Raw genomic sequence first — 22,109 nt, forward strand, 5'->3', positions numbered from 1 at the left:
GGAAATTGTTAGTAGTAGAGTGCCAACGTGTATGCCTTTGTGTTTTGCTTCATATTACTAAACAGAATTTTAGGACTACCAATTTTTGTGAGAGCGTGCAGTGCTGTCTGAAGGCCATAAGGATTAAATAACTGATCTGAGGTCTCACAGCTAGCCTGATTCCAAGGCTGGAACCTCATCTAACACTCTCTTCCCCTCTTCTGTTATTTTGGTAAGGAATGTTTTCAGCTACGCTTAACTGCAAACCTGACTGATAGTGGCTTAACCAAGTCAGGATTTATTTTTCTTATACGACCAGCTGCCTGGAGGTAGGCAGTTGTTGGTTTTAGTTCAGTGGTTCCCCAATGACACAAGCCTGGGCTGACTCCTTGGGATTTTATTGGCCTTTCTGCCCTGGTTGGTTATTCGACTTCAGCGACTCCTCGCATCATATCCCTGCCACGATCACAGGCAGCAACTTCCCACGCCACCCTCTTATCAGGATAATAGTCTTTCTTGGAAGTTTATTGGCAGAACTGGGTCCCTTAGTCACTTAAGATGGAAGTAAATTCTGTGGTGGGAGGGAGGCAACAAGACGAGGGATAGAAATGCCTGTGGGGTTAGCACTGCAGCAGTGCCAGTCACTATGTGCTATGCTGTTCAGTATTTAGTTTTATAATAAAAGAGCACTTTAATACTCTACATCAGGGGTGTCCAAACTTTTTTTCAATGGTTTTCAGCAAGGGCCATATGCGGTAAAATACACAGACAGATGGGCCACTCACTCGAGGTGAAGTACGTATTACCTCACCTGGTTTATTTAAATAAACTAAATATATTTTTGGAATTTGCTGCCGGCCAATTAACAATGGATCACGGGCTGCAGTTGGCCCATGGGCCACAGTTTGGACACCCCTGCTTTACATTCTAACATAGAAGTCCTTCATGTATTATGTACTATAGCTTACGGTTATTTCTTATGTGTCTGCTACAATAGCAATCTGAAAAAAAGATTTATACCTTTGTCTTAGTTCAATTTGTGCATTTCAAAATATTAACGTAACTTCTTTTGTACTTTTATCATTGTATGAAATGTAGTAACTTTAAAATAATTAGTGACAAATTTATTTCTTCACAGGATAAGAACACATTCTACCTTAACTGAAAATATGCTTTCTCATAAAGTACAATTTGATGGTAGGATCATATCAAGGTAATTGTGATTTTATTAAAGTTTTTAATCTTATGATTAGAAAATGTATTCTCTTTTCAAATAGAAATAAGAATAATGAGATTAGTTAAATTTGTCACAAAGAAGTGAAATGTGAATTTAGAATAAACATTTTTAGATTATATATAAATTAATCTGTTACGAAAATTGTAGGAAATATGAACATATAAGAAAAACATTTTAATTAGAAGTTATTTTAAAAGTGATTTTAAAATGTGTTTCAAAAAGAAATGTAGAAGTGAATTTTAAAAAGATATACCGTGGGAACCAAAAAAATTTACACAGTTAAGATATGTTATCTATGTATTACTTTTCGAAGTTGAATTATGGTAGCAATGTGTAATATGACTTTCGCTCAAAAGATGGCATTAATCAAATGATTGCTAATGTCATTTGTTGTATTACAATTTTAATACAGTTTTTTCCTTTCTTAAAATGTGTATACATTTTTTTGGCACCCTCTGTATATTGCTACTACAAGGTCCTAAACCATTTAAAAATTAAACTTTACGTAAGCTGCTTTATGTAATTTCATTTTAATGGTTAAGTTAACAATACAATATTGATAGATGCAATAAGGGGACAAGGTAGATGATTTTTAAATCTCTTCTCTGAGTCTATAAACTTCCAGTAAAGAATAATGTTACTTGGTGTTCTTTGTGTACACTAATGGTAAAGTTTGTTTTTTTAAGTTATTAAGTTTGTTCAATGATTTTAAATTTTCTATAACAAAGGAAAATAAATGTATATCTTCGAGTGGCTTCTTGAAACCTCAACATTTTTTAAAGATCTTTTACTTTATTTTAAAAGTCTGTATCACATTAGTTATCTACATTGTAATATATCCATATTCATATCAGTATAAGATAAAGCTTTTCTCCATCCAAATCTTACTTAAATTGATGTGTGAGTAAGCCGTGGCATTTCTCCCTATGGTGTCCCATAACCCTTGGTCATTGCCACACATTTGATGCTATCCCTCTTTGACATGCATAATTTTAGCTTGTTATTTAATTTGAAATTTACCCTGTTTGAAAATCTTTCATATTATTCTCTTTTTCTAGAAATGGACGTGATGCTTGCAGAGAGCTGATTGGGTTCTTTTTTACTCATGATCAGTCCCTTACAGTTTACGAATATCGGCAATTTGGGAAAAATAGGTGGGCTGTGAAACATTGTTAACACCTGTCAAGATGATTACTTCAGAGAGAAGCTGAATAACGCCACATTTTTGTCATTTAACTTCTAGAACAAATGTGCTACCTTTTATTCAAAAAAACATCTATAGTCATCAGCGTGGACGAAGGAAAGGAAAACAATACCAACTTGGTGATTTTTATGTTGTAAGTTAAGTGTGCCTGCAAACATTTTAGTCTCAGATGTTGGATTATGGGACCCTGTGGGGATGGAGAAGCAGGGTTTCTCATCTTTAGTCAATTTTCTCTCTTTCCTGAGCAGGGGCTAATGGTTGATGTTTTCCTGCAGGTTCTGCCTCTCAGGCTCAGAAACCAGTGGTCTGAATCTAAACATAGCATTTATTCCCTGTAACACTACTTTCTACTCCCACCCAAATCCATAGTATAAGCCCAGGGGAGCTTGTCTCTTGGTACTTTTAAAGGCTCTGCAGGGCTGTACCATTGGGTAAGTGGCTACTTCAATAACACCAGGAGTAATGCTCCAGCTAAAAAACAGGCTTATCTTCTGAGTGTGCAGTTTTCTCTATCCAGGGGGTAGTTGGCTTCTGGAGCTGTCCTATATCCGAGAGTTAGCTTATCCTTCTTGTGATTTTTCCCACCTCATGCAGCTCTTGGCATATGGTGTACCACAAGGATTTCTTAGGACAGGTTGATCACAGGTCATGTTATGGTGTCTATCATGCTCTTACATTTTAAATCATTATATTCACGTGTTTTCTCATGATCAAAATGCAGCACTGTTCTCAGTGATCATTCGTGTAACAAATATATATTCATAAGCTAAGCATTGGAGGGAGAACAATGAATAAGTTAGACCTATTCTTTGCTTTTGTAGAGCTTATAGTCTCATGGGAAACATGGTCAGATAGGAAGGGTAATGATTTGGTTTTGTGGGGTCAAAGGAGTCATCCAGAAGGAAGTGCCATCTAACCCTGACCTAGAGAAGGAGTTAGCTAGGCTGGGATAGTGAGATAGGAGCGGTTAGGGAAAGTCTGTCCAGAGTGTGGAGTTCAGGGTAGGTATTGTCAAGAATGAATTTGAATATTACGGAAACCATTTCATGGACTGTGTAGATGCCTGACCACTGCGCTGTACACCTGAAGCTGAATAATATTGAATGTCGACTATAATTAAATATATATGTATTTATTTATTCACGGGATATGGAGTACAGCATAGGGAATAGAGTCAATGGGATTGTAACAGCTATACATGATGTCAAAGGGGTAGTAGATTGCGGGAGAAGGGTTATCACTTTGTGAGGGGTGTAAATGTCTAACTATTACATTATTTTGTACACCTGAAACTAAATAATTGAAAAAAGAGAATGAGTTGGAGTTTATTAAGAGCAGCCTCTATTAAGGAGTTAATCTAAAATGTAATTTGGGGAGTCATTGAAAGACAAGATGTGGACAGAATGGAGAGAGGTGACATTAGGTTTACGATTTAGAAAGATTGCTCTGGTCACAATGTGGGGAATGAATTGAAGACTAGATACAAAGAACCAGACTGGATTGAATTATACAAATCTAGGAAGGAGGAAATGGCAACCTGAATTAGGCAGGTGGCTGTGTCTGTGAAGGCAATTGAAAAATAAAATAAAATAAATCTTTAGGAAATAGAATCAATAAGATGCAGTAACAACTTAGGTGACGAATTGGGGGTTAAGAAAAACTTTGCATTTTAAAGCTGGATTAAATAATCCAAGTTTACATATATACATGTGTCACTCAAGTCTGCCTCTTGAGATCTAGAGAAAATAAGCTCTGACTCCCATTTCATAACCTGCAAAAAGGATGTTTAATGCCTATCCCACAATTAAAGTTACCTCTGGTTCTGAGTGCTGTCTCCAGTAATGTAGTATATAGTTTATGACTTATTCTCACTATTCCTGTTTCAATTCACTTGAAGCAGATGTTGAATTCTGCTCCCTTTTATGAAAGAAAGAAAGGAAGGAGGGAAAAGGGCTGGGAAGGAGGGAGGGAGGGAGGAAAAGCCACACACAAACTATATAAATGGTGCTTTGTATGTGTGGCAGACATTTTGAAAGAGATATGGAGGGAGGTTAATATTATAAGAATTTAGAATTATTTATTAGACATTCTTATTCTTAAAAATATGTCCTTTGTCTATTTCCCATAGTAAAGGCCTTCTTCATTTTTTGACTCCTTCCACCTTTTGCTCCTTCTCACAATCTTCCATTTCTTTATGCAGAAATATTCTACTTTACCCTTTGGGGGGAGGGTGTCTTCTGCTTTCCACGTGTTACTCTGGAGCTTATCATTTCATTTCTATATGCCCCATCAAGGTCTTTTCCTAAACACTTCCTAAAAGAAAATTTAGTGCCATCTATTAATATGATACTCAAATAAGCATGCATATTTGCCAATAGACACACATGCATGAAAGTGCATCCACATATGTTCATTCATTTGCATATAGCATATAGCTATATAACTTCGGATGCACTGACACAGACCGTACAGAAGTATTCTTATGCACACTTGTACGTATACACACGTTAGCTTTTATGTATACACTTAACATGTATAACCCTGCTACGCAATTCACAGTGTCTCCAATTGCTTAATATTGTAATTACAAAAGAATTTATATACATTTCAATAAAAGGAGAAAGTACTTATAGTTACAAGTTTTCTAAAGTAAATGCTCCAGGAAAAAGGAGAGGAGAGAAATCTCTTCCATTATTTTCAAGAAAGAAAATTAAACTTCTTATTTTAAATTTGTGGTTGTCCTTATTTGAACATGTTTATTTGAGCAACTCAAAAATTAAAATAATGACAATTTTCTAAGTGTGGATTAAGGACTTTTGATAGAAATATTTTTACTCAAGTCTTTATACTCTAATTAGTTTAAAATTAGGTTTTACAGTTATGTGATGTTTGTTACCCAAAGACCAAGTGAAAAAGTATGATTGATCTATACAGTTCATCAATTTGTCATACATCTTTCTGTGGATCAACTACCCTATTTCTGTATTTCGGAATGTCATAATTTTGATTTGAATAACTTACCCTTTCTTCCTGTGATTCTTATAAAAAAGTGGCATTCTTACATTATTTTCTTCACATACATTATTAAACAGAAAATTTTTCTAATTCAGAGACTGATTAGCAGATTAGTTTCTTTATTTTCCTGTATTACTAGTTGAAGCCTGTGTGGTTTCTAAATGGTCTCTGAAATATGCTTTTTTTTTTCCAGATAATAAAAGTGTACTATGTCATAAAATTGAATAATTTAAATCAGTATTAGTTGTATTTCATTTCTTATAGACTTTCTGAGTTTTAAATAATTCATCTGTTAAATTTTTTTAGGGCGCAAACTTGACATTTTTGAATTCTGATCATCTCAGACTTCCAGAAAGCATAAAAGAAAACACATTACTTATACTTCGAATCACAAATATTGATCGGATAGCTTTGGATTCTCTCAGGTAAGTCAAACATGCATTTGTTCTTGTGAGCATACGTGAAAACTATTATTCTCTTAAAATGAGTATCTATCCCAAAGTATTTTGACTTTAGTTAAGTTTATATTTTTTAAAACAAAGCATAGCTATATGTGTCTGTTTTATGTGTTATCTTGTGCTCCATGTGTGAGAACAGTTACCATCAAGTAAAGAACAAAAATGTCCCATTTTATCTTAAAGGTATTTGGTTAATTTGCCTTTGCTATAACACTTTTATTTTACAAAATGCTACCAAAGCTATAAAATTTAAAAGATGGGATATAGTACAATATTAATAATTACCCCCATATTTTTAGTGCTTTTTTTAGCACTAAAAAATGTCTTGGGTGTTACATGTTTATAGTGTTCTCTGATTAGTAAAATGCATAATGAAAAAATAATGCTATGAATGAAAAACACTCTTAAATGAATTTTAGTTGTTTTAATTATATATATGCTATTATTCTTGCTGACTGTTTCTTGGTGATAAATATATGCTATTCTTGCTGAGTGTTTCTTGGTGATAAATATAATTCAACATGACAATAATTGGTGTGCTATGTGTGCATTAGAGGCCATATCACACAAATTGGTTGCAAGGAAGTTTTTTTCACTTTGTCATTTACTGTATTGCTCAAAATGAATGCAATCTTTTTGGCTTTTTAAAAATCACATTTTTACATGTTGTACTTTACAAGGTAAAACTGCCTTTAAATATAATAGTTTTAATTATTTTGTAAGAACACGGAAATAGCTACAAAAATAAATATAATGTTAAGAGTCATTCTGGGAAGGTTTTAAGGATTTTAGCTCTTTTCTTGGCATATTTAATCCTCCTGGGATTAAATCAGCAGTTGAAAGTGGGACTCGATTAATCTCTAGGCACTCTTCCAACTTTGGTGAGAGTTTCATTGCGTCTAGAACAGTGAAGAGCTTAGAGTTTCTGTATTTATGGTTATAAAACAATATATTTTTATCACTGTGAACATGTTAATTGCAGAACTGATTCTGTGGAACATGAGGATGGTATAAACAGGCAGGAAGCCAATGATAGGCTGGTCTTCAAGGCCATTCAAGGTATGTATCATTTTACTATATTCTCAAGTATTTTTAATTTTTAACCATTTTCTTTGTAAGTAGTAAAGCAGTATTTGCCAGATACTTTTTAGTGTTATGACATTTGATTTATATTTCCTATTTGCTTTTTTTGTAAGTTAATTATATGTCTGTGTGTGTGCGTGTGTATGTGCGTGTGTGTGTGTGTGTGTATGTGTATACAAATATGTTTTTAGGATTTCTCCTACTTTAATGATTTTAACTGAATAACTAGTATTATATGAATTACCGTGTTTCCTGGAAAATAATACCTAGCCGGACAATCAGCTCTAATGTGTCTTTTGGAGCAAAAATTAATGTAAGACCTGGTCTTACATTATATTATATAAGATCTGGTCTTATATTAATTTTTGCTCCAAAAGACACGTTAGAGCTGATTGTCCCACTATAGGTCTTATTTTCGGGGAAACACGGTACGAATTTTACAATTTTAGAAAAAACTATATAATACGGGTTTTATTTATGAACTGAATAAAATGTAGCCAATTTTGTAATATAATATTTGTCTTATGCATTAGGTTATATCCTAAAGAGATTTGTGGCAGCCCTAGCATAAAAGCAAAGATGCTGGACTTTTCATGTTTGGACTCTGTCGTTCAGTAGACATATGACTTTGTGTAAATCTCTTGCACCTCTTTCTTCATCTCTAAAGTGAGGAAAATAACTTGTTTTATTAGCTTTCTAGAGTTGTAGGTAATAAATGAAATATATGTAGGCTTTAGATACTTGTAACCAATATAGTACACTAGGCTCAAATAATCAATTCTTTGTTGAATTTCATAGTCTGGAAGGGAGAAAGTCATTAAACAAGTAACCACAAAAATCAACATATAATTTATGAATTTTGATAAAACCTGGTTTATTATTTAAAGATTATAAGCGGGATAGAAACATTGAAAAGTTATCTGGAATTGATATTTGAGCTCTCAAATATTCTTGATGTCACTGTTAATAAATAGTTTATTCTATCATGGTCAATATAGTATTTTTCACTATTGTATCTAGTGACATTTACTTCCTCTAACGAATTGTATTTAGTAACTACTTTAGTAAAGTTCTCTGTGTATTCTTTAGATGGCCCAAACTGCATTAAATGAAATCACTGCTTCACAAAGAGAATGCTAGGCGCCAGAGAATATAACCTCTGATGAATTCCTGGAAGAAAGAGTTAGTTTACCTGTGTGAGGTTAGGACAGCACTTCAAAACCGTGATGCTATTTAACATATAAGTTATAATTTGAAGATGCAAACTATTTCAGAAATTTTGAACTGATAATTATTGAATGACTGGCCAGGTGTCAATTTTGTAATTCAGTTGGTAACAGCAAAGACAGAAGAAAGAGGTGGGATTATTGGATGAGGAGGATGCCTAAAAAACAACATTTTACTTGTAGCATTTAGGTCACTTTCATGCTGATAAAGTGTAACATCATTTTTCTGTATGTAATATATAACTCTTCCACCACACAGTGGTGCTATAGTTCTGCTGTATTTCCATGTAGTTTTATATATAACCCTCTTTGTTAAAAGCATTCTATTTTCCAAAAATGTTTTGTCAGTCATACATATGATTGATATTTCTTATATCAGTTACATCAACTTTAATTTTCTAACAAGAAAGACATTTGTGATTTGATACATTTGTGAATAGGAACTGTTATTCGTTTCCATCTCTCTTCTTCCTAAACAGATGAGTTAAAAGAACAGCTACATAAAAGAGGTGTCCGTATTTTCACTGGATTGGGAAAATACTTTCGACAGTTGGACAAAGAAGGAAGTGGACTTTTAGATAAGGCAGATTTTAAGCAAGCTCTAAATGTATTTCACTTAGAGGTGTCCGAAAAGGTATGTACTACAGATATTTCACTGCAGTGTATGATGTATTATTTTTAGGTGATACTTTTCACTTTATCTACTGAAATTTTAGTAGTTCATTGGTCTCCTTTTTCTTCTTTATGCCTTATTATTAGTGTTAAGCCAGCAGGTAACAAGTCATGTTGATTTTTAAAGTTTCAACATTCATTCTTCTATCATGCATACATTAAGAGTATATTAACCAGCCATCGTTCTCAGTTTGAAGAAGATATATTCCGTACTCTAAAGTCTTCATGATCAAAGCATAGAAATATGTGATAACAAAATAATATATCTGTTACGTAGAGAATGCTTACAGAACTCGTGGGATAAATTCCAAGCCAGGTGATGGGGAAAGAGAGGGAAGATGATAGAATAATTAATTCCTGGAAGAGGATATATCCAAGCTAACTTTTAAAGCATGAAGAAATAAGCAGAGAAGAGGGGAGGAGGAGTGTGGATCAGATAATGGATAGTTCATGAAGGGGAGAAGCACATGTGAAGGCACTGAGAGGACTAGGAGTGAGGCCTGTCCAGGAATTGTAAATGGCTCATCCCCTCATCCCCCCACACCCAGAGCCTTCACACATACTGTTCCCTCTGTGAGTAATTCCTGCTAGACCTTTGCATGGCTCAGTTTTCTCGTCATTCAGGCTGCGCTTTCTCTACTAAGAATACTGCCCTGTACCTCTGTCTAAAGGAACACCCCATCTGATCCCTGGTCCTCTCTCTACTATTTACCCATTTTATTTTCTTGAGCCACTTTGTAAGTATCATCTGGCTATTCCTGCAAGTAGAATGTAAGCCCCATGAGGACAGGACCCAGGGTGCTTCCAGTTTTCTGCTCTCTTTCTAATACCTTGAATAAAACCTGGTGTATAGCAGGTGTTGAACAAATACACAATGTATTCGTTTAGATGGATAGAGAAATGGAAGGAAGGAAAAAAGAACAACGGAGAGAAACAAGCCTAGCAGGGGCTGTTACATTAAAGCCTTGCATGCCATGCTAAGAAGTTTGGATTTTATTCTAAAAGTATATGAATTGGAAACCCGTGTACCTCAAGACTTTCAGATTAAGAATCCTCTTGCATTCTTCTCTTTTGCTTCAAAGCGTCTCGTCACAAGATAGAGTGTATTTTGTGGAAGTAACACCAGAAATTGAATTTATGAGCTATAGGTTCAAGTCCAACTTTACTATGAACTATATGACCTTGAAGAGGTCTTTTCACTTTTCAAATTGGTAGGCTCTGCCTGGACAATCCAGAGAGAATACCTATAGTCAGAGTTGCTTTGAAGCTCAAATACGAAAATTACATGGGAATACACCTTATCAACTATAAAATCTGTATTATTGTTGTGACGTACCTGTCTTTTGTGTTTTTTGCAACATTTAATCTTATGGCCCACCTGATGACACATACTATGGGTTATCTAACTTGACTTCTTCCTTTCATACAACAAAACAAAAGAAAACAAAACAAAAACAGCAACAGACATTTAGAAACCTTGGTGTCTTTATCCACATCACACAGGTAATTAATAACTGAGATAAAACTAGAACGCAGATAATCTGTGCCAGTCTAGTACTCTTTCCGCATCATCATAATACTTCCTTTTTTTGGTTGATTTGTTAAATTTTTATGATTAGATTCAAGAATAAAAACTAAACAATATTACCTAATGCATCTAACATAGGGAGAACATATATTATAAAAATGAGTAAACTTCCCCTTTTGCTCATATATTTAAAATAATATTCCGTGTTTTTGTTTTCCCGCATGATATCACAGGAGATTGCCCGCGCAATGATAAGCAAAATTAAGTCATTATAAAATAAGAATATAAGTATCACCAACCTGGGTCTAATTAAGGAAGTATGTGACTTTTTGGAATTTCTTAAGTTCTCTACCTTGTCTAGGACTGCAAAAGATGTTAACAAATATTATTACGTTTTGATCATATGCAGCTTAAAGGTGTAACAGTGGTTCTGTGTGATTATTTCTAGAATTTTGAGTCTTCATGGCTAATTCTGAATGACAATGGCAATGGCAAGGTTGACTACGGAGAATTCAAACGTGCCGTTATCGGTGAAATGAATGAATACAGGAAATCATTTGTTCGAAAGGTAACTTTGTGAAATAATTTTTCAAATAGTTACTTTTAATAGATTATTAGGTTCATTATTTTAAAACTTTAATGAATTACCATCGAAAATGTTTTAAATCCCTTTGCCTGTAATGTATTTTGATTTTAGTAAAACACAAACAAGCAAATACAAATACTCTTCCAGGATAAAGCTAAATAATTTATGCATATGTTTTAGAAAAATATTATGAAAGGAAAATCAAATCTGAAATTAAATTTTGGTTTACAAATTACTAGTTTCATAAATTGCTGGCTCCATATATGACTATGTGATATAGCTGTGTGACTATATGTATTTTTAAATATCCCCGAGCCTCAGTTTCTTATCTGATAGAGCTGGTATAAGGATTGAATGCGATAATACATGTAAAATTCGTAGTTTGCGGCTTTCCCAAGGTCAAGGCTCAATACATGTTATCTTAGGAAGACTAAGATAGTTTCCGGGTTTTTGTAATATGTATGCTAAGTGTTAAAATGAAGATTAAAATGATCATATTAAATTAGAATTAAAAATAGGAACCCTGATTTTTATAGGAAACTACTCTGGTTCTGGTAGCCATTTTTAGAGCATACTTTTGAGCAATGTAGTTTTCTTTTTCTTTCGTTTATGTACCTAATATAAAACATACGTGTGTCTAGTACTGTGTATAGAGTAGTATTAACAATTATATCAAGTATAAATCTTAAATAGAAAATATCAAAAAAATTCTCCTAATAGTATTTATAAATTTGAATTTATTCGTACTTTACATATCCTGGTGATAGGTTTGAGTATCAGAAATAGAAACTGAAATTGAAGGTTTGTCCCTTTCATAAATCTTGGTACTGGGAATAGAGGACAAAAGAGTTACAAACTATCCTATTAGTTTGCTAGGGCTGCCATAACAAGTACCACAGACTGGGTGGCTTAAATAGAAATTTATTGTCTCAAAATTCTGGAAGCTAGAAGTCCAAGATCAAGGTGTCAGCAGGTTTGGTTTCTCCTGAGGCTTCTCTCCTTGGCGTGTAATGGTCTTCTCCCTGCGTGTTCACCTGGTCATCCCTCAGTGTGTGTTGTCTGTGTCCTAATCTCTGCTTCTTTTATGGACACCAGTCATATTGGATTAGGGCCCACCCTAATGATTCCATTTTAACTTAATTACCTCTGTAAAGGCTCTATCTCCAAATACAGTCACATTATGAGATACTGGGGCTTTAACACATGAATTGTAGGGTACACAGCTCAGCCCCTAGCAGGTACCATATTTCTGTGAACACACTGTGGATAAACAAACTTGATTCCAGTTTTGACTCTTCTGAAAATGTGGGATGTTGTTTTGGATCATTTGTGTGTTTCTATGTACCCACTCCCATTTCTAATTAAATATTTTATGGTATTATACTCAGAGCTGCATTGAATTAGAGGAACAATAAAACAACTAGCATTTCAAAGTTACCTTAAATTTCAGCAAATACAGTAACAAAATCCATTTAAAAAGTTATTTCACTTTCTCATTGATTTTAGTGATGGAATATTTGGAAGTTCACTTTGGAAACAAAATAGCCCTGGTCATTTATCCTGGACATTTACCAGTTTTATGTGAATCCTAGATCTGGAAGTTACCTGAGAAGTTTTTTTACCCAACCCTTCAGTGTGCAGAGGAGGAAAGCCAGGATAACAGAGGTTAGGTTACTTTACCAAGGTCAGGGTGCTAGAAAGTGGTAGAACTAATAATACTTGAGTGCAGGTTACCTATGTCGACCCCCCAAAAGAAGATACCCACTAAGAATGGCTCCTAATGGCTAACTGGGCTCAAATTTAAAAACAGAGACCAGCAGCCATTTCTAAACCGGGGCCTCTCACGCAAACCACACTTCAGGGAGAAACCTGCACTGCATTAACTGCTTGCACTGTATTCCTGCTTTCTGAGCCAGCCCTTATAAAGAAATTCTTGGAATGGTATTTCAACCAATAGGACTGAGACTTTCCCTACCCAGATGGAGCTGCACAGCTATATACTCATTAGCATATTCACTGACCAATCAGAGCAGCTCCATTCTGACCAATCAGGCACCGCAGTGCTTTCTAGGTCAATCAAACTGTAAACATTTGGAGTCCTCATTTGCATGAGGATGAACCAATCAGTGACCAGCAGAGGGGATGTCTCTCTCTGAAAGTTAGCTCCCCTCTGGCTCAGGGAGCGGGCTTTCCTTTTCCACCAAAGGTTGAAGACTGCATTTCCCCAGCTGGACTTGAAAAACTGAAGACATCTCCTAGGACCAGAGCAGAGCGGACTGGGACAGAACTGAGCGAGTTGCCTCACTGGTGGCTAACCTCACCCAGGGGCTGCCTCACCTTAGGGCCACTTTGCAGCTATGCTGTTCCACAGCCCGCTGTTTCAAAAGTGAGCTGTAAGGCTATTGAGTTGTTCCACAGCCATGCTGGTCTCACAGCCATGCTGTTCTCACAGCCATGCTGTATCACAACTGAGCTGTTGGTACTGGGTAAAGTTTCCTTCTGCACCACACCCCAAATTGGGGATTCCTATTGGAGTTGAATTGCTGCCAACTACCATGGGTTGACACCTAATATCTTGCTCCAATATCATTCTTCTTTGTATTCATGACGCCCCCTACTGTACACCAGTGTAGTATTTTTAAACTGTCTTGTTTAGAGTCTATAGATAACCTACTGCAGAAAAGAAAATGAGGATCTCATGTCTACTGATTTCATAGAAAAAAATAGCATTTCTTTCTTTCTTTAGGCCTTTATGAAACTGGATTTCAACAAAATGGGCAGTGTACCTATTATAGACATAAGAAAATGTTATTGTGCAAAGAAACATCCTCAAGTAATTTCAGGTAATTATGAGTCAAAATACATTAGATTTCTAAAATATTAGCTAATAAAAGTAGTATCTTCAAATAATATTAATTGATATTGTGGACCTGAAGCCATTAAGGGAGGAATAAGCAATTATTGTTTTTTTTAAATCAGAAAAGTGGTAGCTTTTTTACCTTCTTCGTTTAAAAATTCTTTGGTCTATTGTCTGTACTTATTTTTTCTTTGATGTTTATAATCGAGATTGTACTTTTGTTTTCTATTGAGGAAATAGTGAGGAATTTGAGTTAGAAAGAACAGAATAGAGAACAGATAATTACGTGTGCAAGTTCTCCAAATTAGTTTTACTGAATGTGCTTACTATACTCGAAGATTTAAAGCAGAATGAGGGAATGAATGTCTTTCTCTAGTGCTGGAGCTATACATATAATGAAAATACATATGTCTATGAAAATTTGAGGATATAGAAAATATCTCAGTGTAATTCTACAGATTCATTACCTACTATATTTCTTCTGACTTTAATTTTTACATAATTGATTTATAAATAAATTCTTATTATAAAGAAAGCATTTGGCCCCAGTAACTACCCTCTTTTCATTACATTTCCCTCTACAGAGGTAACAATTAAATATTACTATTATTTAATATATATATATATATATATATTTCAGTCTTTATGGATTTTCATAGCTGTGTATATAGTATAAATATCTAATACATTTTTGAAGACTCTTTTCATGAAAGTTTTGCTAAACATATGTCAGTTTGCTTTTTACACTCAAACTATGTTTAGGAGCTCTTTTTATGTTAATCCACATTGTGCCATTTTATTTTATCTACTGCATGTTATTCTTTTTAAAAATCAGTATACCATAATTTACTTAGCTAGTCTCCTATTGGAAGACTTTTTAAAAATTAGTTCAGGTACACAAAACAAGGTAATAGTTAGACATTTATCATTTATATCCCTCACAGTGTCAACCCCCATCGCCCCATTAACTATCCCTCTGACATTGAACACAGCCATTACATTTCCACTGTCTCTATTCCTAATGCTGTACTCCGCTTCTTGTAACTATATGTATATAGTTACAAAATTTATAACTGTAGTTCCAAAATTTATAAATGGCTGCTGGATTTTGTCAAATGCTTCTTCTGCATCTGTTGATACGATTATATGATTTTTATTTTTCATTTTGTTAATGTGGTGTATCACATTAATTGATTTGTGGATGTTGAACCACCCTTGCATCCCAGAAATGAATCCCACTTGATCATGGTGTATGATCTTTTTAATATATTGCTGAATTCTGTTCGCTAATATTTTGTTGAGGACTTTTGCATCTATGTGCATTAGAGATATCTAGTTTTCTTTTTTTTGTAGTGTCTTTGTCTGATTTTGGGATCAGGGTGATAGTGGCCTTATAAAAAGTGTTTGGGAGCCTTCCCTTTTTCTCGATTTTTTGGAAGAACTTGAGGAGAATAGGTGATAATTCTTTTTTGAATGTTTTATAAAATTCGCCTGTAAAGCCGTCTGGTCCAGGGCTTTTGTTTATTGGGAGATTGTTGGTTACTGATTCAATTTCCCTGGTGGTAATCAGTCTATTCAGGTTTTCCGTTTCTTGTTGAGTTAGCCTTGGAAGGCCGTATGCTTCTAGAAAATTGTCCATTTCTTCCAGATTTTCAAATTTGTTGACATATAGTTGCTCATAGTAATTTCTTAAATTTTTTTGTATTTCTGTGGTGTCTGTTGTCACTTCTATTGGAAGACTTTTAATTTCTAATTATTGATGTTCAACCAGTGAAGCAATGAGTATGCTTATTTGTGATTCCTTAGACCCATTTTCTGCTGTTTCCTTGGGGTAATATTAAGACCTAGAATATCTGTATTTCCAGTTTTGATTAATTCTTCCAAATTGCTGTGTAAGATGGCTATACCAGATTATACTGCCATTTGTTAGAGAATTAATTTCACCTCAGATTTTTGCCAATCTAATATGTTAAAAAAAAATTAATTTGCATTTTCCTCATTATTAGGGAGTTTAAACATATTTTTGTATATTTATTGACCATTTATTATTTATATTTAATGAATAGTTTCTAATTTTATTTGCTATGTTTAATACTATAGAATATTATTATTCTAGAATTTTCCTTTTTAAATATTAAAATAAGATATACTGTAATTATTTTGGTTTATTGTTATTAACCCTTGTAAATGATTTATTACTTTTAACTGTGAAGTGAAAAAATAGAATTTGTATGTAAATTAATGCTAATCATCACTGTCTTCCCAATTTTTAATAATCTGTTTCAGGTCAAAATAGTTTAATTTGCTTATTAATGATTTTAAATGAACTACAGTTGCCGTAGAGAATTTCTAGTATTATTTAGTTATATTTAGTATATCTTTTCCTTAAAATCCATGTCATTCTCTGCTTTTTTTCTCTAATTAGTGATACTAAATATACGAACAAGATGATTTACTTATTTCAAAATTAGGTGATTTTATTACCTTGTATTTTATTCTGTCTTCTCCTCTCTAATCTTAATTAAGTTGTTTAAGGAGCTTCAATTTTTTGTGTCATTGAATTGGTGAGAGTTTTGTTTTTGTTGTTGGATAATCCTTTGTTTAAGAAATTGCATACCTTGTCTTTGCATTCACATTAAGGAAGATAAGCTAGCAAGGTCAACAATCTTAAGAGGAAACCCTATTACTGTTTTTCTTAAAAAAAAAAAAAAAAAGCTAGAAACCCTTTTTTGTTATCTATGATTATAAATTATAATCTATTCACATGCCCATCGAATTAAATTCATATTAAGACTTTTATATCACATGTAATTTAACTACAGAAAATATTTTCTTTTTACTTTGTTTGAATAATTTATTTTAAAAAGTATTTTCAGCTTTAATGGAAATGGGATTTATCAAATGTTTTTCTGTTTAACAGTATTAGAAATCTAATGTTTAAAATACTTTGCTCTCTAAGAGGAGCAAAAGAAAGATTAGTTACAAATGATAGTAGGTAGGTATTTACTTGGTGGGGGAGGCAAAAGAAGTATAAAATTCTTGAATATTTGAAAATAAATTTAAATTAAAAATGTTTTTCTTAGAAAAAGTAGTGTTAAAATTTATTCAAAACTATGGATGGTAAATGGGGAACTCTCTTTTGCCTGCAGGTATATATTTTTATATAGATTAGATCTTGATTAATGTTTATCCTTGACTAACATTCAATTACAAAGTCACTTATTTGTTTTTTATTACCAATTCTGTATAACATAATTATTCAGTCCTTGTTAATTCAACCTGTTTTTTTTTAAATGATCGCCTCATCTCTATTTCTCACATATGTTTTAAAACGTTTTGCTATTCAAAGCAGATATTTCCTTTACTTTGATAGGCACTTTAAAATGAATAATTATCTAAGATCATTAGAGAACTTCTGGTGTTTGAAAAAGATCCAACTCTTACCCTAATTTTGCCGACCCTGTTAGACAATTAAGGTGGTATCCCCATTTAAGTTTGTTATTTTAAAATGCAACGTGACTTTAAAATGATTTATAGAGTCCCATAGATTTTTCTGACCCCTTTTCTGCCTTTATATGTGAGCTTCTGTTTCTTTTCTTTGAGTATTATCTGACCATCTTTTCTATAGCTTCCTTTTATCTCTTAATTTTCTTTTCTTATTAAAAAATTAATGAATATCTTTTTTCCTGTTCTATTCTAGGATCCTGGGAGTAAATCAGTGCACAGACAGTGAGGATGGGGGTGGGGGAGGTGAAGGGAGTGGCAGATTAGTGAGATGAGTTCTGCGTTGGAGTACCTACATTTAGGGTGGTCAATGAAAGCTTCCCCCAAAAAATAGTATATTTAAGAGGTCACTCCTTCTCTCTAACTGACCATAATATGATTAAAACTACTTATTGTTTTATTTCTGAATTAAAAAATCAAAAAAATTTTAAAAGGGATGAATCATATTTTATGTTCTCTCTTTAAGTAAAAAACTAAAGATTATTTTATGTTCTCTCTTTAAATAACAAACTAAACATATTAAAAATTGTAAGTTGAAATAACAAACTTACAATTTTTTTAATATACATTATTCTCAATAGCATTTTCCTATAGAATAAAGTCAATCATATTTAACATGACCCAGTGGAAATAGCCTACTTAATATCAGATATTAAAATATAATGATTTAATCTAGTGTAAGGTCTTCCAGCAAAAATTTTCAGAAGTCTCTGAATTCTGTGTTTGCAGTAATATCTTTTAGCTGCAATAATGAGTAACTGATTCATAAAATAACCAATGCCTGAAAGTAGAGACACCCTTCACACATTGTATTACTGTGTTAACAGGCTGTAAATCTTTGAAATTATTTACTTTTTTCTGTTCTTTCTTTATTTCTAATGGAAATGAAACTAAGTCCTCTAAAATATTAAGAAATATAAAAATATCTACAGTAATAACTATTATTTTTCCTATACATATAGGATACACCCTATCAGAAGTTTAAAACATAAAAACAAGGTTGCTAGATGGGAGGTGGGTGGGGATAAGGGGGAAGGTGAGAGGATTAGAAAATAGTCAGTAACCACAAGATGGCCACAGGGTTCTGAAAATTAATTTGGGGAGCGTAATCAATAATGTTGTAAAGATTTTGTAGGGTATCCGATGGACACTTGTCTCATTAGGGAGACCACCTCAGGGATGATGTAGATGCCTGATCACTGCACTGTACACCTGAAGCTGAACAATAATGAATGTCAATTACAAGTTTGTATGTATATGTATGTGTGTGTGTGTATGTGTATATATATATATATATATATATATATATATATATATATATATATATATACATATATATGTGTGTATATGTATGTACTTACAAGAAGCGGAGTACAGCATTAGGAATAGAGACAGTGGAAATGTGATGGCTCTGTGCGATGTCAGAGGGTTAGTAGATGGAGGAGGGGGGTTCACACAATGTAAGGGATATAAAAGATAAATGTCTAAGTAAAAAAAAAATTCTATATTCCTACTGGGGGGAAAAACTTGATTATATATTTATAGGTGGAATTGGAAAATTAAAGTTCACTTTTCATGGTTTATATTAAAAAAAAATCCCCGAATTGCTATTTGCTCAAGTTTTAGGGAAGAGTTAACTCTATATGCCTATCATTCTTCAATATATCCAATGACATCATTTAATAAATAGATCGTGGGATTTCTTTCTTTTTTTTTTTTTTATTAGTTTCAGGTGCACAAGACAAAGCAAAACTTAGACGTTTAGTGGGATTTCTTTTAATTAAAAAAAAGCATACCTCAAATGTGTACTAAAGTCACCACCATGATATTAGTTCATCATGAAAATGTCTAAATAAATTAGATGGTAGTTTGACATATGATTTCAAATTGTTGAAAAGATTTTATAAGATAATTAAGTATTTCTTTACCATCATCAGTCATTTTCCTGTACTTTTAAAGAGATTGTTACATAGTCGGTACTATTTTACAGGCCATTTCACAGAGGAACAAATCAAATCATCATTTCTAGAAACATTAAAAGATGCCTGCAACAAGTCTGATGAAGTGTCATATGGTGAATTTGAAGATTACTATGAAGGTCTAAGTATAGGAATAGGAAATGATGAAGATTTTGTTAATATCTTACGTACTCCATGGGGGATTTAGTTTTTTTAAATGAGTATGTCATTAGCACTAAACATTTTAAAGGAGAGATGAATTCATTGTAAAGTATGATCAAACACTGGAATATATTTTTCTAGGGCTCGCTTCATTTTTTTATTTTTTCCTTACAAAGGTTGAGTCTGGATAGAGAAATATTCAGAAAGTTAGATGTAGGGGTATATGTACGTTCATGCACAGGTACGAGCGCTCATTGTCTATAAGTTTGAAAAGATCTGTCTTTTTGATTTATTACTCATCTTGAATGTATTTCAGAGGTCTTTATTAGCCTTCATAGGAAAGTAACACCCATGTCAAACTATGTGAGATCATCTATGTAGTAACTAAGTTTCTTGGCCATTTTTTTTTTCTATCTGTTTCCCCAAATAAAATATACCGCCATTTGTTAGAGAATTAATTGCCACCATTCTCAATTTGATGAATTGGAATTGGGCTCAAACTTATGAGACTGAAATAGCTCAATTTGTTTCAGACATATGAAAATGTTACAGGAATTAAAAGATATGTAAGAGAAATTTTCCATGCTGTGTGATTATGGATGTTTTCTGTAACAAACATTTTGAATGATGGAGGCTTACCCCTAAAATGCTTATATAAACATTGACTTGGCTTGTGAATTCTTGTCTTCTAAATTATGTGCTGTTGTTTGTTCAAGAGAGCACAAGGTACTTCTTCTAGTGACCAGTTCTGTTCATTCTTTTATTCTATTTTTAACTGCAACCCTTATAACCTACACAGAATTATTTAGCTACAAACAATACAAAATGGGAGGTGAGATGTTTTCTTAGATTAATGCATTATCACATATATGGACTAAGAGATAATTTAGTAATTCTTAACCAAAATGTAAAAAAATGTTTTGTATCCAAAATATTTGATGAATATAAGTTATATTCTAAAGATAAATATAGGTTGTTCTCAACATTTATTTTTTTTTGGTACACTAAACAACAGAAACATTTTTTTAAAAAATAGATATTCAACTATTAGATATGTTGTAATCAATCATTCTTTCTAAATTCTTGTATATTCCTTATTTCTCTTTGGAAATACAAGAAGAGAAAACTTTATAGAGTTGTTGTTTCCAAGCTCATAATTTAAAATTTTATGTTAATATAAAGTGGAAAAAAATAGTGTTGAGCAAAATAAGTGATTAAAAGATGAAAATATATACTTTGTAGAATATGACTTTTGGCATATAACTTTATTCATGTATATCCTTGGCAACATCAAGAATGTCATGTGTGTGAACACAATATATTCAAAGTAGTGCTTTTTCAAGATTTGTGGAGGTTCTAAAACGTACTACTAAAATATCAGAAAGAAAATATATATAAGCATTTTAGTGCTGTATTCACTAGCTAAATTCTTTATTCCTTGGAATTTTTTTCAATTAAGTTATTGTAATTAAAACAATGTGCTGGAAGATATTTTAGCAGATAAACATCTTTAACACTGTTTCTGGGTCACATTCTTTTTATCAGAAAAATGTATCCAGTTATAGCCATCTTAATACAAATTGCTCTCATACTAGAATGACTAATACTGTGGATGCTCAGTATGCATGTAGTATTTTTCATTGATAAAATTATGTTTAGTTCTTTTAAATCTATTCTGAATATTGTTATGTGATAGTTTCATGTGAATATTATCAGAAAATGTACAGGCTGTCATATTGTAACAAAAAAGGGGGGATTCTTCTGGGCTTTAACATATTAATATGACAGCATACTCTTAAATGAACCTCCACACTCTTATTATAAATATTCATATGTGGTTATTTGTAGGAAATTTCTCTATTTAGGAGATGTAATTTATTTTGTAGTTAATTTTTTATTTTACACTGTTATTTTCATATAGTTAGAAAATACATATTTGTTAGTTGATGTATTTTGTTGAATTATAATTGACACAATAAATCATTCTGCTTTTGCCTCACTGTCTGCATTCTTGTTTTATATAGTAAAATCTATTTAGTATTCAATTCAATAGAAGAGCATTTAATAGAAGTTATATTTTCAAACATCCACAACATAATAATTGACATTTGAAATACTATTCTTAGTAAACTTCGAGATTCTAAAATATCTCTTGGTTAACTTTAAAATATTAAATTATATGCTGTAATGATGTTACATGAATTTTGTAGTTAATTTCATTTCATAATTCTCTAGATCTTTGAAAGTAGTTACTTGTTTTGGTATAGAATTGCTTTTCCAGTTAACAATATTATTTGTTGAATTCACTATATTGATTTATTTTACTGTTTCTATTCTTATAAAGTGTTACAGAATTTTCAGGAAAAATTCACGTTTTATTAGAAAACAAATGCTATTCTTTAGGAATTTTAAGGTATATTTTAGTTAGGAAAGAATATATATTTGTATGATGGAATACCTATAGTATAGATAAAGGTGTATGTTCCTATTTTAAATTTTATAATATATAAACATATGTACCTAATGAACCAGTGACTTAGGGAGAGTCACTTAGAATAATTCATAATTTTAATACCTCTATGTACATTTTATTAATTACTTTGGATTTCTATTCAGTCTAAGTTGTCACCTGCTTCAGGA

General features: G+C 32.6%; 1 protein-coding gene across 4 annotated transcripts in view; it reads left to right on the forward strand.

Moving 5' to 3' along the window:
* The window catches only part of CAPS2 (calcyphosine 2), a 43,278-nt gene extending 21,814 nt beyond the window's left edge, over positions 1 to 21,464 (forward strand). For all 4 annotated transcript variants that reach the window (XM_074325403.1, XM_074325405.1, XM_074325404.1 and 1 more), the window contains 9 exons: positions 1,118 to 1,192; positions 2,275 to 2,370; positions 2,460 to 2,553; positions 5,742 to 5,860; positions 6,876 to 6,952; positions 8,682 to 8,836; positions 10,851 to 10,970; positions 13,735 to 13,831; positions 19,340 to 21,464. In XM_074325403.1, the coding sequence (XP_074181504.1) occupies positions 1,118 to 1,192; positions 2,275 to 2,370; positions 2,460 to 2,553; positions 5,742 to 5,860; positions 6,876 to 6,952; positions 8,682 to 8,836; positions 10,851 to 10,970; positions 13,735 to 13,831; positions 19,340 to 19,515 (1,009 nt within the window). In that variant the 3' untranslated portion in view covers positions 19,516 to 21,464. The remainder of the gene's footprint in view (positions 1 to 1,117; positions 1,193 to 2,274; positions 2,371 to 2,459; positions 2,554 to 5,741; positions 5,861 to 6,875; positions 6,953 to 8,681; positions 8,837 to 10,850; positions 10,971 to 13,734; positions 13,832 to 19,339) is intronic.
* Positions 21,465 to 22,109: the final 645 nt, after the last annotated feature.

Source organism: Rhinolophus sinicus, linkage group LG02, assembly GCF_036562045.2.
Source record: "Rhinolophus sinicus isolate RSC01 linkage group LG02, ASM3656204v1, whole genome shotgun sequence".
Taxonomy (NCBI): domain Eukaryota; kingdom Metazoa; phylum Chordata; class Mammalia; order Chiroptera; family Rhinolophidae; genus Rhinolophus; species Rhinolophus sinicus.